At 36.7% G+C, this 24,861-nt stretch overlaps 1 protein-coding gene across 1 annotated transcript; it reads right to left on the bottom strand.

The window, feature by feature from the left end:
* Window positions 1–3,513: 3,513 nt before the first annotated feature.
* On the bottom strand, window positions 3,514–24,079 carry CPOX (coproporphyrinogen oxidase). Its single transcript, XM_074192312.1, has 7 exons — window positions 23,317–24,079; window positions 21,698–21,841; window positions 20,540–20,650; window positions 18,542–18,683; window positions 12,545–12,763; window positions 6,099–6,203; window positions 3,514–4,584 (listed from the first exon to the last, which is right to left on the bottom strand). The coding sequence occupies exons 1-7, from the start codon at window positions 23,846–23,848 to the stop codon at window positions 4,497–4,499; spliced, it is 1,341 nt and encodes a 446-aa protein (XP_074048413.1). The 5' UTR covers window positions 23,849–24,079; the 3' UTR covers window positions 3,514–4,496.
* Between the last annotated feature and the right edge of the window lie 782 nt (window positions 24,080–24,861).

The raw sequence follows: 24,861 nt of genomic DNA on the forward strand, positions 1-24,861 counted from the left end.
CCACAGGGAGATACGGGCCATCACTTGCTGTGTCAGGGGCCATAATGATTGTCCTGGCAGTTGTTTGCACAAAGATCCCTGAAAGGAAGCTGGTCAATTTTTTCTTTCCAGTGTTTACCTCCACAGTAAGGAAATGACACCAAAACTACTATTGTGAAGGGACATAAGGCTGTATGATCCTGAGATGGATATTTTTTTGATCATGTAGTGCATCTTGAAGGTATCTAATTTGGAACATGGCATGTTAACTATAACCATGAACTGATTTGGTTTTTACATCATCTTTTCCCTCCTTTTTTGTCTTTGGAGTAGATGCTTAGGAATGGTATGTTAGATTAACAAATTCTGCAGTTTGTTGATTTTGGGTTTAGTTACATTAGTTTTATAGTTCGGTTATGTTTAAAGGAGCTACCCTCTTGCTTTTGTTGTCATACAAGGATCCTATTGTTCTCACAAAATGCCATTCTTCAGCATGAAAAACTTCCCAATGTCTGACACACAGTTAAGCCCTAACCTATGAATGGACAATGCATTAACAGAACTTAACCTTATTATATTACAAAATCTAACTGTTTCCCCAGTATTCACTATTTCAGATATTAAAATATGTCTCATGATGTGGTGGGTACTTCCTTTATGGACACAGGCTGAATGAGTCATTAAAAAAAATCTACTTCATTGGAAGAGAAGAAAATAAAGGAGAGAGATAGAGACAAAGGGGGAGAGAGAGAGAGAGAGAGAGAGAGAGAGAGAGAGTCAACTTCATAAATATGTATCTTCCCTGGAAAGTGTACCACCAAGGTAAATGAACCTATTCAAAACTTTGTCACATGTCAGCTTCAGTGGCTGCATTGAGTACACAATCATTAGCATCTATAGAGCACCTACTATATGATTTATAAATATCTCAACTGATTCTCACAACCAAAAGTTGAGAAAACTGAGGCAAACAGGGTTAAATGACTTGCCCAGGGTGTCACATAGCTATTGTCTAAAGCTATATTTTAACCCAGGAAGATGAGTCTTCCTGACCCCAAACTCAGCACTGTTTCCGATGGTGCCACCTAGCTGCCCATGGTGTTTGATGAATGCTGGTTGATTGACCAACCAAGTCTAACTTTCTAAAACTGAGCTAAAGTTGTCGATGTGGATATTGATATTGGGGTGATGAGAAGAGAAAGAACTTGAGGTGAATTTTTGGTAGATATTTTCCTATGGTTATCTCCATCATATTATCCTCCTCTCTATTTTATGAACTCCTAGTGTGTGTTCCTATCTCCCTCTCCAAAGAATTGCAAATTTAACTTCTAACAGTGAGCAATGAGTAAAGTTTATTGAGTAAACAAATGCTTAAACAATAGAGAAGTCTACCTTTCCATGGCACACTAAGTTTTACAAAGCACTGCCCTCACAATGCTGTGATACAGGTAGTAAAAATTTTCTTTTCCTTATTTGGGTGGTAAGCAAATTGAAACACAGTGTTCCCTTGACTTGAAGTCAAAGATTCTGTTTCTTGTGGATAGAGAAAATGAACATTGACAATTTGAATATGGAGTTACATAGGGAATAGATTTAACATAATGAAAAATAGATGGAAGCAGATCGATGGTTTGAAAAAGGCATTGGAGGCCTCCCCTTCTTTCTCATTCCCAAACATACAGTAAGTTTTCAACATCGAAAACATTTCACATACTATCTTTTCACTGGGACCTGTAACAAGCACAGGCAATTGTTTATAAATTCCAAGTCCCAAAGAGTCTATTCATTTTTAATATAAAAATAGTTTTAGTAAACATGAAAAAAATGTGACTTCCTTTTCTGTCATGTGACAATAGTACCAAATATTTTAGATCAATGACATAAATTTATTTATTCTTACAATTACAAGCCTAATTCAGTAGAGATTTGCATATTTACCAGCACTGAAGAATTATTCAGGTTTTTATATTCAGCATTTTCCCAAAGATGACTTGAAGTTAATAAAAACTCGTTATCTCAAATAGACAAATACAGCATGTCTCCCAAATACAATAACTGAATACTCTAACAGTTTTATTTCAGCAGAAAGGACAAATGAATGTAATTTATTAGTTTTAAAGACATTTTAAAAGGATACTTTCTTATGAAAAACAACAAAACAAAAAACAAGTTAAAAACAAAACACTGCATCCTTTTGACTTTATAGAGAGAGCAATTTCCAAATTTGTGTCTCCAAAGGAACTTTTTTTTTTTTAGGTTTTTTGCAAGGCAAATGGGGTTAAGTAGCTTGCCCAAGGCCCCACAGCTAGGTAATTATTAAGAGACTGGATTTGAACCCAGGTACTCCTGACTCCAGAGCTGCTGCTTTATCCACTACGCCACCTAGCCGCCCCTCCAAAGGAACTTTATAAAAAAAGCTTATATTAACTTCATACCAAGGTCATTATGATGTTTTAAAAAAACCAGCAGAACTCATCAACTGGAGCTCTATGTACTGGTAAATGTAAGTACAACTTAAGTTCTAAATATGGCAAAATGCAAGTTTGTAATATAAACAGTCCTTATCTAAATAACAATTGTGCAATTTTAAGAATTTATAACTAATTATATAAGGCACAATTCATTCCTAAAAAACCTACCTTTCCTAGAAGTGGATGCCTATGTAACTGTATCTTTAGAGTAGGTGAATCTTTCATATAGAAAGATACCCTAGCAGCTAACCTCTTCAGGATGACAAGAAGAAAACATCACAATTTACTTTAGGGTTTAAATCTCTTTTTCTTCTTGGTCTATTGGGACAATAAGATTTATTCAAAAAGAACAAAAATAATGAGTATCATCAGTTGTTTCTCTCATACCCTCCTATGATCCAACGTTAACCTGTTAACATATGCCATCATGAAACTTCTTGAGACAAGTTTTAGAATCCCTTATAAGCTAATTTTCTGTCCTCTCCCTTCAGCTCACAATTTTATACCTTCCTTAGCCACACCATAATGAAATTCAGCCACTGACAGTGCTCTTGTGCATTTACATCATTTATACTTCCAATCAGCAATGTTTTTAGACCTCTAGAATTTTTTTGAAGAGAAAGAACTCTTTTACTTGAAACCTTTTAAAATTAGAAAGTGAAATTCACATTGTTTTTGCTTCAATTATAAGGATAGACTCCTCTCTAACAAACAGAGACATCCAATAATTGGAGAGAGACTTAACTTGAACACCAGGCAAACAGGTTAGATGATCATCTGTGAGGGATGCTCCAAAAGGGAAAATGGATTAGATGATAGCCTTTCCACTAACAGAAGTATGTATGATTCTCCACTTCCACTATTGCTGGTATTAGGGATAGGAATTGTACCTGTGATTTCATGGGAGTTGGGAATCCCTCTAATAATTTTCTTAGAGTTGTCTGAGTCTCTGAGAAGTTAAATTAAGCGGTCATAAAGTCAGCATATGTCTGAGGTAAGTCTTAGTTGAGGGCTTTGAGGTGGGTTCTCTGTCCACTATTCCATGACATGATCATTGTTGGGGAATTAATTTCTTTTCAGATTTTTTTTTAATCAATGCTGATGGTGGTATCCAAATCACTGAGATATATACTCCTATTTAAAAAAATTGGAAAAGCTAGGAAGTAGAAAAGATGAGATGCAAAAACAAGGGCATGATAAAATACATATATGTGTATATATGTGAAATGTATAAAATTAAACACATGTACATTAAAAAACAAAGTTGAATGCAATGTAACACATTATTAAAGAATAAACAAAGGAAAATATGAAAAAAGAAAAAAGTTCTAGAGCTTTCATTTTTGGTATTATCAGGGTTAAGTTATGCTGTTTTAAAGTTAAAGTTTCGGGAGATTTTAAAAATTACTATTAAAATCACATATCTGTAGAAATGCAATCAACAATCAATTATGTTAGAAAACATTTTACATCTAAACAAAATAATATTTTATCTCTAATTTCATATTTATATTAAATATAAGAAAGTTAGTTATATGATCTGGGAAAGTTTAAGAATGACAAAGTCCTGTTTCCAGAGAAAATATAGAACTTAGAAAAAAATACATCAGAAGTACTTGCTAAGAACATTCTCCAACAAAAGGCTTAGCGACACAATTTATCTCAGTTCTGAGAGTTAAAGAGTTTGTCTTTTGTGAATATCACATATCATTCTGAAAAGTTTTCCATTTTTTAATAGGAAAAAAAATCACAGGAAAATATCACCAAAATAATCAGTTTTTTTTGGCAGTTCATTTACTTTTTAAAAACAAAAACCACTTTGCACTACTGATGAAGGACATTATTGGGAAGGTGATGATAAACAAAGCAAATACCTCCAACTCTTCAGGTTGCATGTCAAATAATTTAGATTATTAATCCCTGTTTGATTTAAGGCATATAGTCCATTAAATTGACACATAATGGCAGCTGCAGGGAGCCTAGGGGAGATAGTTTATACATGTTGCTTTTCCTTTAACTATCTATAGGATATCTAGTCTTTTTACATCAATGTACCCAGTCTTTGGGATGGTGTAGGACTTCAAGAATCTCAGCTTCTTTGGAATTCTTTGAGGGTACATGCATGTATTCCCATCTGTGCAAGACAAAAAAAAATTCTTTTTTTTAATGAAAGCCCCTCCAAAATCAGGGCAAAATAAAATTCCAACAGAATGAAAAAAGAAATGACCCCAGGTCTCATAATTCAGTACATCAAATGACCCATGATCTTACTGGTTTCATCAGAACACAATCACCAGCTTCAGTAGCTGTTTTGATTAGTCAGTGTAGCCAAAGTCATTCATCCTCTGATAGGCAGCCTTCTGGTGAGTTGTCTATAATTAACTAATCTGGTCCTCTAAGAATATACCTACTTTGTACTCGAAGCTTAACTTTCACTTCCATACCATGATGCTTCAAAGCAGAACCATAATGGGGCTTCTGCCCATTTTATCTCCAGCTCTTAACATAATGCTATTCAAATAAGAGGTATACAATAAATATTTCTGGATGAATTAGTATTACTTAATAACACCAAGTGCCCCTGGGTCTATTACTAGATCCCTGAATAACAATGCATTCATCTATTGACTATGTCAGAGCAAAGACAAAGGACAAAGACTATGAACAATTAACAGTGACCTCTTAGTTCATCTTATATTTATCAAATCTTCCCAAATCTTTATTAAAGAATCCATAAACTTGAAAAATTTCACAGTTAATGAACCTTTGTAGGGTATAGGAGAGATCTAATAGAGCATCAAAAGAGCTGGGTTTGAAGAACTCTGCTTATCTGGTCAAATGTGGTGGTAACTTGTAACCTTTACGTAAACACTGCTCAAGATAACTCAGGAGCTGTGCTGTAGGAGACTACTAATAATATTAATAAAGACAGATAATATTATACAGAGCTTATTATACTGTGCTAAGTACTTTACAACTCTTAATTCATTATATTTTCTACTTCACCTGGAGTTGCTCACTTTGAAATAGTCAAGGAGAATCTAGGTAACTCAGTCCCTCTCTTCATGATACAAAATAGTTCTTAAATTCAGAAAACATTTCATAAATATTGGTTTGAAAGTTAGGGCCCGTGTCAGATGCTGAGATTTACTAGAAAAAAGACCATGACAATGGCCTTGTCCTCAAAGAGCTGACATATAGATAGAAAATAAAGATTCAGTTGCAGACAGGGCTATGTATTTTCTAAGGCTGGGGCAGCAGAGGTTTACAATGCTGGTTCCTATATAATTTCAGTGGCCTTGGAAAGAAGTTGGAGATTCTTTAAGAGAAAGGTGAGGAGTGAGTGCTGTCCAGGCAAGGGGGTGGAGGAGGGCACTAAGGAAGAGCTGGAATGCCATAGCAAGAAGGTCAATTTAGATCTAACCAGACCAAAACCAAACTTGCCCCTCTTTCTCCTCCTTCATTATTATTCTATTCCTTTGCTAAATTCTCATCTTTCTACAAATTCCTAGGTCCAAATATCCTCAATTATTCCATAACATTCTTGGCACCAAATATACTCAGGGAAATTTGAGGCTTTAATTTTAATTCACTTAAGGAAAAGGTATAGCTGGAGTATAATAACTACATCAAATTATATCTCCTTACCTAGCAGTCAGGGGCAAAGACATAAGGATGCTTTCAATCCTAGATCCTGGGGTAAAGAGTCCAAATTTCGTGCCTCTATCATATAGCAGGTTAAATTCCACATACCTGTCAACAACAGAAAAAGAGGGAGGAAAAATTAGCTTAAGAAACTCTTCTCTAAGTGAGGAAGTAGTTAATGACAGCACAATTTGGTCCTTCTAGGACAACTGGCAGCCACTGAGAGATCACCAGCTGGAGGTCCTGTGATGAGGTTTCAGCATCTGGATGAGAAAGGATAAAAAGGGTAGTTTACTCACTGAACAAAAGGAGATAGATGTGGTTGTAAAACACAGTAGTTGTAAGACAAGAAAGTTATGTTTTTCAACAAATACACTGAATGGACTGCCTTTACAGCTGTAAAAAAGGTAAACAGTGCTGCTCTCTCCCTTCTAGACCCCAATCCCTTATTGTGATTCTTCAAGACTAACAAGCTCTTCTTACAGATCATAATTCCAGATGTCATGCTAAATGCTTTATCTGATCCTCACAACAACCCTGGAAGATAGGTGCTCTGATGATTCTCATTTTACAGTTCAGGAAACTGAGGCAAACAGGTTAATGGATTTGGTCACACAACTAGGAAGCACCTCAGCTTTTCCTGATTCCATACTGGTCTTGGCATGGGGAAGATACAATTTGTCATCAAGGACTGAAGTGAAGGAGAAGACTGGAGGGGGTGATTTCAAAAGGACTTCTCAGCCAATGTCCCCCCCTGCTCTGTAGGAAGCATGAGGTGTTGTCCTCAACTGGTGATGGTCTCTAATGTCTCTTCTAGCTCTAAAATTCTCTAATCCCTAATCAAATTTGTCCAATGTCGTCATTCAGTCTTTTCAATTATGTCTGACCCTCTTTAATCCCATTCAATGTTTTCTTGGGAAAGATTCTGAAGTGACTTGTTATTTCCTTCTGCAGCTGACTATACAAAGAAACCAAGGCAAATAGGGTTACGTGACTTGAGCAAGGTCACATAGCTAGTAAGTCACATGTAAGCAGATATTTATAAATAGTAACAAGTCTTGAAAATCACAATATTTGTTCACTGACAATAAATTCTTAAAGAGCTCTATAAAGTAACAGAAATTATTTCAAGACCCAGAGCTATGGGTATAAGAGGGAGGAGTCTTATTGAGTAATATTCAATCTTTGAGTAATATTATTGAGTAATATTATCTTTACACAGGTCTGGTGAGAACTAATCTAATTTCTCTCCACCTCTGCCTAGCTCAAAATACACTAGGAAGGCAAAAGGAAAAAACAAAACAAAACCCATAAACATTTAATTTGGTCCAATCACAACATAAGGGTAAGCCTATTAAGAAAATGGGAGTTCTTCATTCACAAGTCTGTTGTAATCTGACTGAAAATGACATAAAAGATAAATGTTCTTTTAAATGATGGAATTTCTAATGGCATCTTGTTTCTCCTCACAAAATTGGGTAAAAGAAAGGTCTCAATAACTTGAGGCAGCTAAGTGGGGCAACATAGAAGAATTCTGGGCCAGGAGTCAGGAAGACCAGTTCAAATGTGACCTCAGAACTTTACAAGCTGAGAAGTCACTTAACCTCTGATTGCCTCAGTTTCCTCCACTATAAAATGGGTGAGATAATAACATTTACCTCCCACAATTGTTGTGAGGATGACATGAGAAAATAATTATAAAGTGCTTAGTATAATGTCTAATACATAGTGGGTATTACATGAAAACAAATTAATTTTAAAGCTTTGACACAAAATGAAATTATGTTTTAATTTGGGGAATTAAAAGGTAAAGGATCATCAATTTGCAATAATTTATGCTGATGGAAGAAATTTCTAACAATGGTATGCCCCATCAGGTTAGTACAAAAAACATCTATTTCAATATCAACATTTTAAACCATTGGCATTTTTTGGTAACCTTTTCTTCTTATGCTTTAGCAAATATCAGAATTGCTCAGTCGGGGTATAAGCATTTGGCAATAATTTACATGTGAACTCTAGGGGATAAACACACATACATACATGTGCACAAACACACTCTGGCTGAAAATTTAATGCAGACTTAATCTAGGCAATATAACATATCAAAGCTGGGGTTGGTCCCACAGCAGGAAATGTAAACTTCCACAAAATTAATGAAAATGATTCTTTTTTTTTGTTTTTTTTTCCAAGGCAAATGAGGTTAAGTGGCTTGCCCAAGGCCACACAGCTAGGCAATTATTAAGTGTCTGAGGTCAGATTTGAACCCAGGTACTCCTGACTTCAAGGCCGGTGTTTTATCTACTATGCCACCTAGCCGCCCTGAAAATGATTCTTGATATGATTGTTTTGTCTTGAAAAACAATGAAAAAATTACTACAAGCTTTAGAATTTTTGTTTTTGCTTTTGCAAGGCAATGAAGTTAACTGACTTGCCCAAGATCACACAGCTAGTGTCTGAGGCTAGATTTGAACTCAGGTTCTCCTGACTCCAGGGCCAGTGCTCAATCCTCTGCACTACCTAGCTGGCCCTCCTGGGCCACTTAGCAGCCTTTAGAATTCTTTTTTTTAGGCTTTTTTTTGCAAGGGGTTAAGTGGCTTGCCCAAGGCCACACAGCTAGGTAATTATTAAGTATCTGAGGCCTGAGTTGAACTCAGGTACTCCTGACTCCAGGGCCAGTGCTCTATCCACTGCACCACCTAGCTGCCCCTAGAATTTTTTTTTCAGTTTCTAATTCATTAATTAATTTATTTATTCTTATTTTGTACAAATAATGTTTTTTTACACATTAATAAAATATTCTTGTTGAAGAGTAAACATAATACCCCCTTCCCCCAAGAAAATATAGACCTGCATAAGCGATAAAGGGGAGAGAAAAAAATTAAAATTAAAAAAAAATAATAATAATAATTGTAGGTATGGCTAGGTGGCACAGTGGACGGAGCCCTGGCCCTGGAGCCAGGAGCATACGAGCCCAAATCTGGCCCCAGACACCCAACAATCCCCCAGCTGTGTGACCCCATGCAAGCCATCCCAACCCCATTTGCCCTACAAATGCCAAAAAAAGAGACCCAAAATAAAATTAAAAAAGTAGTAATAATAATAATAATAATAATAATAATAATAATAATAATAGTAGTAGTAGGGGCAACTGGGTGGCAGACAGATCACTGGCCCTTGAGCCAGGAGCACCCAGGTACAAATCTGGCCCCAGACACCCAACAATCACCCAGCTGTTTCCTCTCCTAGCCAGCTCTGATGAGAGTGAAGATTCCCTCATTTCCCCCTCGCCTTCCCCCCTTCCATATCATTGAAATAGCTCATTGTAATAAAGAAAATATCTTAGCCTATTTCTTCTCTCCTTTTTCTTTCTCCCATTTCCCTTTTATCTACTGACTCCACTTTTACACCACAATATATCTTCAAATTCAGCTTTCTCCTGTGCTTCATCTATAAAAGCTCCTTCTACCTGCTCTATTAAATGAGAAGGTTCATATGAATATTATCAGTATCATTTTTCTATACAAGAATACATGTAGTTCATCATCATTAAGTCCCTCATATTTTACCCTTCTCCTCCACTCTCTATGCTTCGCCTGAGTCCTGTATTTGAAGATCAAACCTTCTGTTCAGTTCTGGCCATTCCAACAGAAACATTTGAAATTCCCCTGGTTCAATGAAAGTCCATCTTTTTCCCTGGAAGAGGACATTCAGTTTTGCTGGGTAGTTGATTCTCGGTTGCATTCTAAGTTCTTTTGCCTTCCAGAATATTATATTCCAAGCCCTATGAGCTTTTAATGTAGTTGCTGCTAAGTCCTGTGTGATCCTGACTGCATCTCCACGATATTTGAATCGTGTCCTTCTGGCTACTTATAATATTTTCTCTTTGACTTGGGAGTTCTGGAACTTGGCTACAATATTCCTTGGGGGTTGTTTTTTTTTGGATCTCTTTTTCGGGGAGATCAGTAGATTCTCTCCATTTCTATTTTGCCCCTGCTTCTAGGATATCAGGGCAATTTTCCTGTAATAATTCTTTCTTTACCTGGTCATGACTTTCAGGTATTCCAATAGTTTTTAAATTATCTTTCCTAAATCTGTTTTCCATATCAGTTGTTTTTTCAATGAGATGTTTCACATTTTCTTCTAATTTTTCATTCTTTTGGTTTTGAAGTATTGAGTCCCGATTTCTCATAAAATCAGCAATCTCCCTGAGTTCTATTCTTTGTCTGAAGGATTTGTTTTCCTCAGAGAGCTTTCTTATCTCCTTTTACATCTGCCCAATTCTGCTTTTTAAAACATTCTTCTCCTCAATAACTTTTTGAACTGTTTTATCCATTTGACCTATGCTGGTTTTTAACATGTTATATTCTTCAGTATTTTTTTGGATCTCCCTGACTAAGCTGCTGACTTCATTTTCATGTTTTTCCTGCATCTCTCTCATTTCTTTTCCCAGGTTTTCCTCTATCTCCCTCACTTGATTTTCAAAGTCTTTTTTGAGCTCTGTCATGGCCTGAGCCCAATTTCTGTTTTTCTTGGAGTCTTTAGATGCAGGAGCTTGTACCTCCTCACCTTCAGATAGAATGTTTTGATCCTTCTTGGGATCACAGGCCAAGTATTTGTCAATGGTGTTCCTCTTTTTTCTCTGTTTACTCATTTTCCCAGCCTTAGCCTGTTTTTGGGGTGCTTCCTGAGCTTTTGGGACACCCCCACAAGGATCTCAGTGTGTGAGGCTCTGTCCTCCCTCCTGGTCTGTGAATGACCATAAGCGCCCCCCTCTGCCATGGGGATGAGGTGGGGGGGGGCTATGCTGTTCTATGGGGGGGCCTAGACTGCAATCAGGATCTGAATGTGGTCAGAAACTCAGAGTCCTGTTCCAGGGACAGAGGACAGAGCTCTGCAGTCTCTCTTCACTCCCTTCCCTCAGTTCAATGGGTTCATGCCCTGGGGGCTCCTGCTTACTGGCTCCGCCTGCTTCTGGTTCCTGGATCTGGGCTGTTGCAACCACACAGCTCACTGTGTGCGCTTCATGTGCTCGCTCTGGCAGAGGTCCCCCGCTGTTCCCCCAAGTTGTGCCTGGTGCTTCCCAGGGTGTAGGTCAGGAAACTGCCCCCGCTGCTGTGAGCCACGGCTCCCAGGGCCCTGGGGCTGTCTCCGGGAGGTTGAAGTTCCTTTGCTCTGGCTGGCCACCCCTGCAATCCAGTGGAGCCAAGCCTTTCCACTCTTTTCCAGGTTACCTTGGGTTGGAGAATTGCCTCACTGAATCCCTCTGTGGGTTCTGTCTCTTGGAAATGTAGTTAGAGTCCTTAGTTTTTAAGTTTTTCTCCAGAGCAACTGAGAGAAGGTCCTCTCCTGTCACCATCTTGGCTCCACCCCCCCCCCCCCAAATTCTTACAATAATTAAAACTGAGATTTGAATTTAAAAAAAAAAATTCAACAAGAATTTAAAAAATGCTACCCTTTGATCCAAAGTCTGAGAAATGATATCGATAAATTCATTAAAGACACCAATTCAATTCAATTTAATTAATATCTATGGAGTCTTCTGATATAAAATTGAGAGGCAGCATTGCAAAGGATCAGCTAGGAGAAAGATCTGAGTTCTAGTTCTGCCTTTGATACATACTAGATATGCTAACCATGGGTAAGTCACTTAACCACCAACCATTTGATATCCAAGCACACTAAACTCTAAGTTGTGCAACTTCTAAGTCTATAAGTTAAAGACAAGTTGTCAATCTGTAGAAATGAGGGGAGTTTCCAAGCTGAAAGTCCTATACACTGATGAGATCACACAAAGGTTAAAATATATACTTATGCTTGTGAATGTCTAAAAGACAGAACATCTAGCTAGGTGGTGAAGTGGATATAGTACTGAGCTTGAAATCAGAAAAATTACTCTTCAGGCGTTCAAATCTGGCCTCAGACAAGGACTAGCTGTGGGACCCTGGGCAAATCACTTCACCCTGTGTTTGCCTCAGCTTCCTCAAGTGTAAAATGAGCTGGAGAAGGAAAAAGCAAACCACTTTAGTATTTACAACAGTCATAGGAGGTATTATTATTATTATTATCTCCACTGTACATATGTGTAAACTAAAGCAAAAGATTTGTCTAGAGTTGTGCAGTGTCTGAGGCAAAATCTGTACTCAAGGCTTTGTGAGTCCAGGCCCAAGAAAATATCAAATGGGGTCACAAAGAGTCAGACCTGACTAAAAATGAATGAACAAGAACATACTGAGCATTCCACACCAATATGCATGACTTCATGAGCAAAACCTCAATTGTTTATTAAATGATAAAAAAGAAGCCTCTTACTAATTGTGCTAAAAGGTGGAGGTATGCTTATTTTTGGATCATCTTTCTATTGTAAGTTAAGATCAGAAAAATGATTTCTTTATTAGTTACCTCTGCCTTTCCTGCTAGACATGTAGGTTATTTTTTTTCAGCCTCACCTTCCTCTCCGAAGTTGTTGCCATTGTTTCTCTTGAGATGTGAATGGATCATTACAGTGTTTTTTCACCAGGGGAATGTAAGAAGGTACTACAGCATGGGCACAGCTTTGGACAAAATGAAATACATCTTCCTTGGATGGGGAATCAAGATCATCAAAGAATATACCCCCAATTCCTCTCCTTTCTCCCCGATGCTTTATAACAAAATAGTCATCACACCTGGAAAGGAAAACAGAGAAGTCAGAAAGGATCTAACATATTCAAAAGAAATGTAGTCACAAAAAATGGAGACACAACCAAAATGCTTGAACAACAAAATCTCATTTTATCCTTTACAACAGTCATAGGAGGTATTATTATTATTATTATCTCCACTGTACATATGTGGAAACTGAAGCAAAAGATTTGCCTAGAGTTGTGTGGTATCTGAGGCAAAATCTGTACTCAAGGCTTTGTGAGTCCAGGCCCAGAACTCCATCCACTGCACCACTCAGGTGCCCATAATAAATTTATAGTTCCAAACTGCTCCTCAGAATGATTGGATAAAGAGTATATCTAGTTGGCTCAGTGATAGAGCACCATCCTTGGAGTCAGTCAGGAGTACCTGAGTTCAAATCTGGCCTCAGACACTTAATAATTACCCAGCTGTGTGGCCTGGGGCAAAGCCACTTAACCCCATTGCCTTGCAAAAACTTAAAAAAAAAGTCTATCTCCCAAAGACAAAGCTGGGAATTTTATGAGCACAACTACAAAACATTTTTCACACAAATAAGATCAGAACTGAACAACTGGAAAAATATTTACTGCTCATGGGTAGGCCAAGTCAATATAATAAAAATGACACTTCTACCTAAAATGAATCTATTTATTCAGTTCCGTACCAATCAAACTACCAAAAACTATTTTATAGAGCTAGGAAAACAATCTGGTACTGGTTAAGAAACAGTGGAAAAGATGGGGTACAAATTACATTATAGTAAATGATCATAATAATCTGGTATATTATAAACCAAAGAACCAAGCTTTTGGACAAAAAACTTATTATTTCACAAAAATTTCTGTTAAGAAACCAGAAAACAATATGGCAGAAACTAGGTATAAATTAACATCTCACATCATATACCAAGATAAAATCACACCATATACAAAGATAAGATCAAAATGAATACATGATTTATGTATAAAGGGTGAAACCATAAGTAAATTAGAGAGCACTAATTTATCTGTAGCTTTATGGAGAATATATGACCAAAGAAAAAATAAAAAGGATTACAATATGTAATATAGAAAATTTTGATTATATAAAATTTTAAAGGTTTTGCTCAAACAAAACAATGCAACCAAAATTATAGGAAAAATAGAAAACTGGGGGCAAACTTTTATAACAAATATCTCTGATAAAGGTCTCATTTCTCAAATATATAGAGAACTGAGTCAAATTTATAAAAGAATACAAGCCATTCCCCAATTGACAAATGGTCAAAGGAAAGTTTTCAGACGAAGAAATCAAAGCTAGTTAGAGTCAAATAAAAAAATTCTCTAAATCTCTATTGAATAGAGAAGTGCAAGTTTAAACAACCTTACACCTATCAGATTGCCTAATAGGACAAAGAAGGAAAATAATAATTTTGTAGGAGATGTGGGAAAACTGGAATGCTAATGCACTGTTGATAAAACTATGAACTGATTAAACCATTTTGGAGAACAATTTGGAATTATATCCCAAGGGCCATAAAACTGTGCAAACCTTTTGATCCAGTAATACTCCTGTTATATTCCAAAGACATCAAAAAAAAAGGGGGGGAGAGGAAAGGACCTATAGGACCAAGAATTGCAAATCAAAGGAATGCCCACTAATTAGAGAATGACTAAACAAGTTGTGGATAGGATTGTAATGGAATATTATTGTGCAATAAGAAAAGAAAAGCAGGATGATTTCAGAAAAATCTGCAAAGTCTTATGTGAACTGATGCAAAGTGAACAGAACCAGGAAAACATTGTACATAGTAACAGTGATATAGTTAGATAAAGAACTGTGAATGACTTCGCTATTTCAGCAACACAATGAAGATAATCCCAAAAGATTAACGATGAAACCTTCAGAGAAAGAACAGATATTGTTTGAATACTGACTAAAGCATGAATTTTTTTTCACTCTTTTTTTCTTTTGGGTCTTCTTGTACAAAATGACTAATACGCAAATGTTTTCCACACTTGTATATGTATAATCTATATCTGACTGCATACTCTCTTAGGAAAGGAGGGAGGATATTTGGAACTCAAAACTTATAGACATATCTAATTATTCTGAGGAGCAATTTGTTTTTTTGCAAGGCAAATGGGGTTAAGTGGCTTGCCCAAGGCCACACAGCTAGGTAATTATTAAGTGTCTGAGACCGGATTTGAACCCAGGTACTCCTGACTCCAGGGCTGGTGCTTTATCCACTACACCACCTAGCTGCCCCTATCTGAGGAGCAATTTGCAACTATGCCCAAGGCTATAAAACTCTGTATACCTTTTGATCTAGTAATACCATTGCTAGAATTATATCCCAAAGACATTTTAAAAAAAGGGAAGGAGGGAGAGGAAAGGATCTATTTGAACAAAAATATTTATAGCAGCTTTCTGTGCTAAGAATTGGAAATCAAAGAAATGCCCATCAATTGGGGAATGGCTAAACAAGCAGTGGTATATGTTAGTGATAAGACATTATTGTGCTAGACAAGCAGGATGAGTTCAGAAAAACCTGGTAAGGTTTACATGAACTGATAACTAGTGAAAAGAATAGAACAAGGAGAATGTTGTATACAGTAACAGCAATATTGCTAGATAAAGTCCTGCAAATGACTTAGCTGTTCTCAGCAATACAATGGAAAAACAATCCCAAAGGACTAATTGATGAAGCATACTATCTTTCACTGGAGAAAGAACCAATATTGAGTAGAGACTGAAGCATACTCTTTTTCATTTTCTTTCATCTGAATCTTTTTTGCACAAAATGACTAATATGAAAATGTTTTATAAAACTGAACATGTATAACATCTGTTGCTTACCATTTCAGGGAGGTTTGAGGGGAGGGAGGAAGGGATAGAAATTGGAACTTAAAACTTTAAATAAAAATTTCAAATGATTAGGAAAAGATATAATTTAGAAAATGAAAGAAATAGGAATAAGGAATTCATAATAAATATAAAATGATAATTCATGATCATTTTATATGAAATTTTTATTTTTAATTTTTTATTTAAATTTATTTATTTTAAATTTATTCATTTATTTATTTATCTAACCTGGATTTATTTATTTAAATTTATTTATTAAATTTATTTTTAAATTTTGCAGCTGTGATAAAAAAGGATATCTTAAACTGGATCATAAAAAAACTTTAAGACTTAGTTACATGATTTCAAAGTCTGTCTCTAAAAAAAAAAGTGATTCAAAAAGACAAAAATATGTTAAAAGCAACAGTTTTAATAGTAATCCCAAATTTTTCTTCTAAATGGCAATCTTTAGTTTTCTCTCACCAGATATAAGTTCCTTTACTAACAGTTGCCCTTTCCAGTTAGAAGAATTTTTTTATAAAGGCTCTAGAAATTTTCTTCCTAGAAGATAAGATGGCCTATTTGTATAAGATAAGAAACAAGATTAACAGAAATCTCTTCAGTTTTCTGAGGTGAGACTTCATGTTCTCATACAATCAGGTCACCATTTTTGGCATTAAAAGCAACAGAAAAACCAACAAAAACTCAACCCTCTCTGTTCTCATCATTAAAGAGTATCGATCTGTTCCAAGTGGTGTACCGTATTTCATTGAAGTTCCCAAATATTTTTTGGCAAATACCCTATCTGACATTCAAACTACATTCTAAAGTTTCTTCATAATTTTAAGTTCTTCCTTTCCTTCCCACTCTAAAGGTAATATTCCTTACTTTCAAATTATCTCTAGGTTCTATCTCTTCTGTCTCACTGTGATCTCATCTTCTCTATTACTGTTAAATTCTATTTCTTTCCCTTTCTTTGGTCAAAAAGAACCTTTAGAAAAAGCAGCACTGGGGCGGCTAGATGGCAGAGTGGATAAAGCACCGGCCCTGGAGTCAGGTGAGTACATGGGTTCAAATCTGGTCTCAGACTTAATAATTACCTAGCTGTGTGGCCTTGGGCAAGCCACTTAACCCCATTTGCCTTGCAAAAAAAAAAAAACCCCTAAAAAAAAGCAGCTAAAAATTTGGAAGAAAATGGATTTGGACCAGCACCTCATACCACATGGCACAATAAATTTCAATCACAGGTTCAGACACATACTCATAGTCATAAAGAACAAAAAGAAAAATATGATTAATTCAAATTTAACAGTTTTTAACAGTTTTTTAATTTTAACAGTTATGTGAAGGGATGTTGAATGAATGAGAACAAAAAGTTTATATATCTCTAAGTATATTATTATTGTTATAACTGTTATACAATAAGTATATTATTAACACAATAAATATATATTAAACATATTTTATAAATATATAATAAATGTCATAATTGTTATAATAGCATTTTAAGGCTAATAAAAAACTTTATAACTATTATCTCATTCAACTCTCAATGAAAATATGAGACATACCATATTTCCCCATGTATAAGATATACCCTTTTTTGAAAAATTTGGGAGCGTCTTATACAGTGGTTGTAGATTTTTTTACTTGCATTTCCTTCTTTTTCATGCTTGGTGTCTTTGTGCTCATTGTTTTTCATTTGTTATTATTAGGTTATGTTATGCCACATTCTGTCCAGAAATGGCTCAGAAAAGATTTTCTTACAGTGCTGAATTCAAGTTCAAAGTGATCCTGTTTGCAAAAGTGAATGGAAACGAAACCATGCTGCTGAATATAAGTTTTGATCCTCTTCGAACTGAGAAAACAATCCAAGACTGGCTACAGGAAGAAGAAACCCAACTGAAAGTGCCATGGCAGAAAAAGGCCATGAGAGAGGCAAGTCAGCAAAATGGCCTGAGTTAGAGAGTGATTGAAGAGATGGATTGAGGAGCAAAGGGCAAGTGGAAATCCTGTGTCCACAAAGATGGCTCAGTAGGAGGCCAGAATAATTGCTAATGAAAAAGAAGTTACTGATTTTAAGAGAGGACACAAGTGGGGCTTCAGTTTCATGAAACAGTCTGAAGGCTATGAGCTTCTTTAGAAGGTCCTTGAATTTCATGATGAATAGAACTTGAGTTCAACAACTTTATGCAATATTTTTTTCCCAAATTTGGGCCCCCAAATTAAGGTGCATCTCATACATGGGGAAATACAGTAGTTGGTAAGTGCTATCATTATCTCCATCTTACAAATGAGGAAACTAAGGCTATTGGAGGTTAAATAACTTGTCCAAGATCAACAAAGCTAGTAAGGGTATCAGGTGGGTTTTGAACTCAGGTTTTGCTGATTCCAAATTCAACATGCTATTGACTACATCACCTAAGCTGCCTTCTTATAAAATCACTGTAACTATGCAAATGAAGCCATGATAAAATTCAGATCAAATATAATAGGTAAAATTGGCACTAAATTGTTAAAAGTACATAAAGTTTTTGTTTCTTAAAAAAATTATAAAAGCATTTGGTTGAGTACTATTAGCTGCAATCACACTGGTTTTACATACATAAATTTTCAGAAAATGTTGTTTGTAAACTTATTTGTGTTTATCTGTTGTATCTAAACAAAATATCAATTAAAAACCCCTTTTTCTTTTTTCTTTTCTTTTGAATAAGATTCTTTTTAATAAGATTGAAATCTTATTATTCTAAAATACTTATGACAGAAAAAGAATTTTCTCCCTAAAATTAAATCAATTCCTCTGTGAATTACTTACTAAAATGAAGGAATTTAAATCCTTACTGTTTTGACATTTAGAAGAAAGAAAAAGTGTTGGTCTATCTAAAATTGAGGAGATCCCCTGAAAGCCTGGGATGCACTATGACCCCAAAGAGGTTCTCAATGTTTCCACCTACCATTTTTTAAACTTGGGGTAGAAGCTTGGATCATGCTGGTCGCAAGCTTCCTTTAAGGTTTTATGGAAGTGAACAGCATCTTCTTGGTTCAAATAAGTTGGAGTAAGATCGCATCCACCACCAAACCACCATTGCTTATTACCTACCAAATGAAAAACACAACGTGTGATAAAAGGCATCCTTCCACACAGTTCCACTAAGTGGTGGGGTCATAAATACATAAATGAAATAAGCTCCTTGATATCAAGGAGCTTACACTCTAAATGTATGATTGCAAAAAATACATGGAGCTAGCAAGACTATTGATTTCATATAGAAAAGACTTTAAAAATTCTAAGGCCATAAGACCAACTCTGAAGCTGAGTAATGCTAATGCAAGTCTGCAGGTATAGAAAAATGAAAAAATAAAGGAACATGATGACAGAGAGTAAAATAAAATACTCAAAAGAAAAACAAGAGAATGGTTAATGTGGGAAAAAATGGGAAAATTATTTTAATACAAGGATATATGTATATCTCAAAATCAGAACATAAAAAAATGGTTAACTGACACCTTTGGTGTCACAAATTTACCCTATTCTTTAAAAGACATACAGTTAGCAATTCAGAAGGGAGACACTGTTCAAAATTGGTTGATTTGGAGACAGTGAATGGTGTATTGATGTTATTTTAGACAATAGATGTCCCAGAGAGTAGACCATCATATGATTAATTCTCTGGACCAAAGAAACTCAGAACCTAAGTATGCATTGGTGAAAGAAGTACCCACATTGAGGAAATCAGTCCCACACACCCAGAAACCATTTTCTCAGAAAAAAGTTCCTGATTTCACATTAGCAGAGTAGAAAAAAATTTCCTTCAGATACTCAAATGACTTTTACTGTTTCGAAATGGAATGTGTCATCCTTTCTGTGGACTTTGCCCAAGTATTTGTTCCATCTGGGAAAGTCTCACTGTTCTGGTGCAACTTTGCCTCACTCAAATCCAACTCATAAGGAAATCAAGCCATCACCCTCATGATGACATTGGTCCTCTCTGAGAACAAAGGACCAACAAAAACAACTACAATCTAGTGACAAATCTGATTTTAAAATTAAAATCATTAGCCTTCTGGGGTCTCCTTGCCCCTACTGGCCCAAAAGGAGGGAATGGCAAGAGAGTTATGATTTTTATATTGATTAATATGATATATGTAAAGCATTTAATAATAATAATATCTTATTTTCTAGAGATCCTTTACAAAGGCAGACACTGGCCCTAGAAAACAGGATAAACAAAGTAGCTGGAACCATTCATCAGTTATGACAAATCTGCATTCTTCCCTTGAACTGTACTTGCCTGTGTTGAGTGAAGTGAATCAGAACCGTGTACTGTACCCAAGCAAAAATATTACATACCCCTAAGAATATACAATCCCAGAGGACTCCAGGATACCTGCTGGTCCTACTTGGATGGTCAGGACTGTTGTAATTGTTGTATTGTCCTGAATGTTGGGCTTGTTTTGGGAAGATCACTCAAGTCCCCAAACTGATTGTTTTCTATGATCCACCTTTTCCCACTTATGATCATGTATATATTCTTTGCTTGAATTTCAGCAAGGTGGAAGTCCAATCAAGAGAAATTCCATGATTTGAAAATTAGGTTTCTTACAATCAAAATAATTAATTGAACTATTACCTGATTACTTGTACTCCGTCTCTGAACCAGGTTGGAGAGTGGTTCAGCAAAATCCCATTAACACTACAAAAGTCATAGAGATTAAATAGCTAATTTTATAGTTAACTCAAGTACATCAAAGTTTCCTTCTAGGTTTCCATTCCTAGGTCATTATGCACATCTACCAAAGAATACTCACTTTCTTTCATAAAACATATGAAAAATCTAAATCACATTGGATGTTATTTCTTTTTTTTCCCAAATTATATGAACTCTATTTGTTTAAGAGCACATATTTTACAATATAAAGATTTTTTTTTTATGGTTCCCAGGGAGTCTTACCATCAGCTTCTTCTATTTCAAAATATCTATAGTTGAAATGAAAGGTGGGTGCGTGAGGATTCTTGGGATGGATGACGGAGCTCACTCCCATAGCACAAAAGGGTAACTGACCTACAGAATAACAATAAATAATAAAATAATAAAAACAAAACCACTATCTAAAACAATGAAATGAACTATTTTTCCTGAGTAAAATTTCCAACTGGCCCTTTAAACTTGCCCTTTAAAGTTTGATTTGCTGATTATGATTATTAAACCTTAGTCATTAGTATTTATACAGTGTTTTAAAGTATGTATACAGCACTTCATAAATATCTCATTTGATCCTCACTTCCTTAAGCAAATTCTATTATTATTCCCATTTTATTGATGAGGAAGCAGTCTAAATTGGTTGGCAAGTAAATGTCTGAGCCTGTAAATTCTGTGACTGGATTGATTTGAACTTAGCTTTCTGACTTCAAGTACATGCTTCAACCATCTATACCTTCCTTGCCTTATTTTATACAGATTTCAATATTGATAATATGATATATCAATCATTATCAATAACTCACATTTACATGGTGTTTTAAATTTTACAAAGTACTTTTTTTCATGGTCACCTTGTGAAATTAGTGAAGCAATAAGTATTATTATTGTTATCCTCCTTTTAGAGATAAGAAAAAGGAAAACTTATAGACATCAAGAGAATAGTTCAAGGACCCACAGCCAGTAATTATCAGAGCTGGGATTTGAATCCATCTCCAAGACCAATGTGTTTTCCAGATAAGGCATGGTACCACATCACTGGGTTGCTAGGGGATACAGTGGACCTAGCCTGAAATCAGGAAGATTCTTACCTTCAAGAGCTCAAATCTGACCTCACAGACTTACTAGTTATATGATCCTGGGCAAGTCACTTAAACCTCTTTTCATTAGTTTCCTCATTTGTAAAATAAGCTAGAAAAGGAAATGACAAACAATTCCAGTATCTGTGCCAAGAAAATCTCAAATGAGGTCATGAAGAATAGGACAAGAATAAGTAGTAAAAACCCAATCACTATGCAAATGTGTCACAATGACCATTTCTAACAACTCTAAAGTTTCATTTTTTGGAGAAAATATGTAAGAAAAATTGACAGGTTCAATAAAATATATTTTTAAAATTGTTTGGTTTACCATTTATGGTCTTAAGGACCTTTCCTCTGCTTTTCATTTGTTTTGCTGCTTCCTCAGAAAGAGTTCCATGAACTACAGAAACACTGACTCCAGCTTTTTCAAACACTTGACCATCCTGTAGCACACAACTGATACCACCTCCTCCTGAGGGAAAACAAAAAAAAAAATGCAAGACAAAACTCACAAGAATTAAAAATATTTTTTCATCTACTTAAATTGTTTAGATTTATAAATGTTAACTGAAGATAAAAGAAAAGTTACAGGTCCCTTCCATATACATATTCTGCCACATGGGGAACATTAAGTGCACTGTACATTTGAGAAGTTATATTTGAGAAGACTTGGGCTAGAGTCACAATTTTGCCAATTACTGAATAAGTTCTGTCAGTTAACAGTTACTTTAGGTTTTCTGAACCTCAGTTTCTTTATGACACTCAAATGAGATAACGTTATTAGGTAACATAGGTAATGTTACATAAATAAAGCTATTATTATTATTTCTACATTCTTATACTATCATCACAGGGTATTAATATCTCATTTTACAGTTGAGAAAACTGAGCTCCAAGAGAAAAGTGGCTTATGTAAAGTGGATTATTATTAGCTTACTACTGAAACAAGGTAGAATAGCCTATTAGCTAATAACCTATAACTGAAACAATATAAACTACACTATAAAACCATATAGGGTATATAACTATAAAGGTATGTCATTTATGAGAAGTGTTAAGGACCTCAAAACCTGATTATTTTTTTAAGTTACTCATGTTTTGTACAGAATGTGTAAAGTTTTAGAAAAAAATCACCAATGCTTCTTTAAAAATAAATCCTGCATGCTTCACTAAGTCCCTTGGGTCATTCTCACCAGTTTATTCACTTAAAAAATGTCCTAAGGGTGAAAATTAAGAATACTAATTTGCATTTCATTTAACAAGCAGAGAGAGAGAGAGACAAACAGATAAAGACAAATATTCAATAGAGAAAGCCAGCTGATCTAAAGGGTCAAGTGCAAAATCTTAGATGTGAGGGTTTAACTATGAGGGATCAGAAGAAGATAACTGCAAGAATTTGGAGCAATGCATCTTCAGAGCTGAAAAATTAAGATGGGCATTTGTAGACCATTTACAAGCTTATTAAAAAATTAAATCTTGTTCTAAGAAGAGGGGAAAAAAGGAGGGAGAGGGGAGAAGTTTGGACACAAGTCTGAGAGGGCTGATAGCTTGTTGCTCACTGGCATTCTCCACTCAAAGGATTAGGAGATGGTCACAACTGATAGCAGAAAAGTCAACATTTTGCTGAGTCATGCAAAAGCCAGCCTGACTCTTTGTCAGCCCTCAATTTTTTTGGGGGGGTTTTTGCAAGGCAAATGGGATTAAGTGACTTGCCCAGGTCACACAGCTAGGCAATTATTAAGTGTCTGAGGGTGAATTTGAACTCAGGTCCTGCTGACTCCGGGGCCTGTGCTCTATGCACCAGGTCGCCCGTCATTAAGCGCCTCCTACTACGTGCCATCGTTATCTGTTGGGCAATCACAAGGCTGACTTCTTTGCCAGGGCCCAGCGCCTCCCGGGCCAGGCTTAGCTCCCCTGCCCCGCCAGTGCTGGCCCCGCCGGGCTCACCTTCCTTCCTCTCCCAGCGGTCCACCGAGAAGCTAGCGCCCCGGTCCAGCTGCGCCAGCGCCTGGCACACCTGGGCCTGGGTCTCCATGATCAGCAGTTCCATCTGGGTCTTCATGTCCCCCCGCCGGGCCCGCATCTCGGACACGGCCGTCACGGGCGGGGCCATGAAAGAGCTGCAGCGCAGGGCCAGCTCGTCCGCCCTCTCCTGCGCCCCGGTCGCGCCCTCGCTCCGTGGGACCATCTCGGCGCGCGCCAGGGGCGGGAGGGAGGCTGCGGCCAGCCCCGCCAGCCCGGCCGCCAGCCCGGCCACCAGCCAAGGGGCTCTTCTCGCCCCGCCCCCGAGCCCCGCTCCTCCAGGGCTCCGGTCGTAGCCCAGCCCCCGAGTCGGGCCCGAGCCAGCCCCGAGGAACCGAGCCCGGCAGAAGCGCCCCACCGTGGGGCTCGGGGGCCCGGCTTGTAGCCGGCGGCTGCCGTGTTCTGGCGCCGTGCGCCAAAAGCGACACCCGCACAGTCGTCCTAGAGACGAGGCCATGGTCCCCGACACCTCGGCTCCGGCACCAGCCAAGGAAAAGTGCGAAAAGCCCAAAGCCACGCGAGCCCCCCAGGTGCGTAGGGGCAGGGAAAGAGAAACTAAACTTGGACCCTGCGCAGAAGCCACCGAAAGGGGGCGGGGTTGGAGGGAATGCTGGGATTGTAGTCCGTCCGCCCCGAGTTTGTGCCGGCAGGCGAAACCCCTCGCCCTCCGGGGCCACCTGATTACCAACCCGCTCCTCTGAGGCTGGGCAGATAAAGGCCGGGAGGCCGCAGCCCAGACACTGCTCCTCTAGATAAGCCTCCCTCTGGAGGGAGGCTGCTTTAATCGCCCGCGGGCTGCTGGGGGAGGAACTTCGGAATGAAGAGCACCTTCCCTTGTTAGGGCAGAAAGGGAACTGAGTTTTCCATTCCAACTACCTCATTTCACAGTTGAGAAAACTGAGCATCAAGAGAAAAATGGCTTATATAACAAATGAAGAAACAAACAAATAATATGCTGAGCCTCAAAGAGAAAAGTTATATATATATATATATATATATATATATATATATATACTGAGCTCCAAAGAGAAAGTTGGCTTGTATAAATAATAATAATAATAATAATAATAATAATAATAATAATAATAGAAATGATAAACTGAACTCCAAAGAGAAAAGTGGCTTATATAACAAATGAAGAAACAAATAATATACTGAACCTCAAAGAGAAAAGTGACATATATATATAATAAATAGTAATGATACTATACTGAGCTCCAAAGAGAAAGTTGACTTGTATAAATAATAATAATAATAATAATTAATAATAATAATAGAAATGATAAACTGAGCCCCAAAGAGAAAAGTGGCTTACATAACAAATGAAGAAACAAACAAATAATATACTGAGCCTCAAAGAGAAAAGTGACATATAATATATATTATATATATAATACTATACTGAGCTCCAAAGAAAAAGTTGGCTTGTATAAATAATAATAACAATAATAATAATAATAATAATAATGA

The sequence above is a fragment of the Macrotis lagotis genome, chromosome 6 (genome assembly GCF_037893015.1).
Source record: "Macrotis lagotis isolate mMagLag1 chromosome 6, bilby.v1.9.chrom.fasta, whole genome shotgun sequence".
In the NCBI taxonomy this organism is placed as follows: Eukaryota; Metazoa; Chordata; class Mammalia; order Peramelemorphia; family Peramelidae; genus Macrotis; species Macrotis lagotis.

Excerpts from the sequence above, each read along its gene's own strand:
- CPOX (XM_074192312.1), bottom strand. The coding sequence starts at position 23,848 with ATGGCCTCGTCTCTAGGACGACTGTGCGGGTGTCGCTTTTGGCGCACG. Across the intron at positions 20,651-21,697 it reads GGTCCTTAAGACCATAAATG|GTCAGTTACCCTTTTGTGCT; the intron begins GTAAACCAAACA and ends GTTATTCTGTAG. Across the intron at positions 4,585-6,098 it reads TCTTTGCCCCTGACTGCTAG|ATGGGAATACATGCATGTAC; the intron begins GTAAGGAGATAT and ends TGTCTTGCACAG.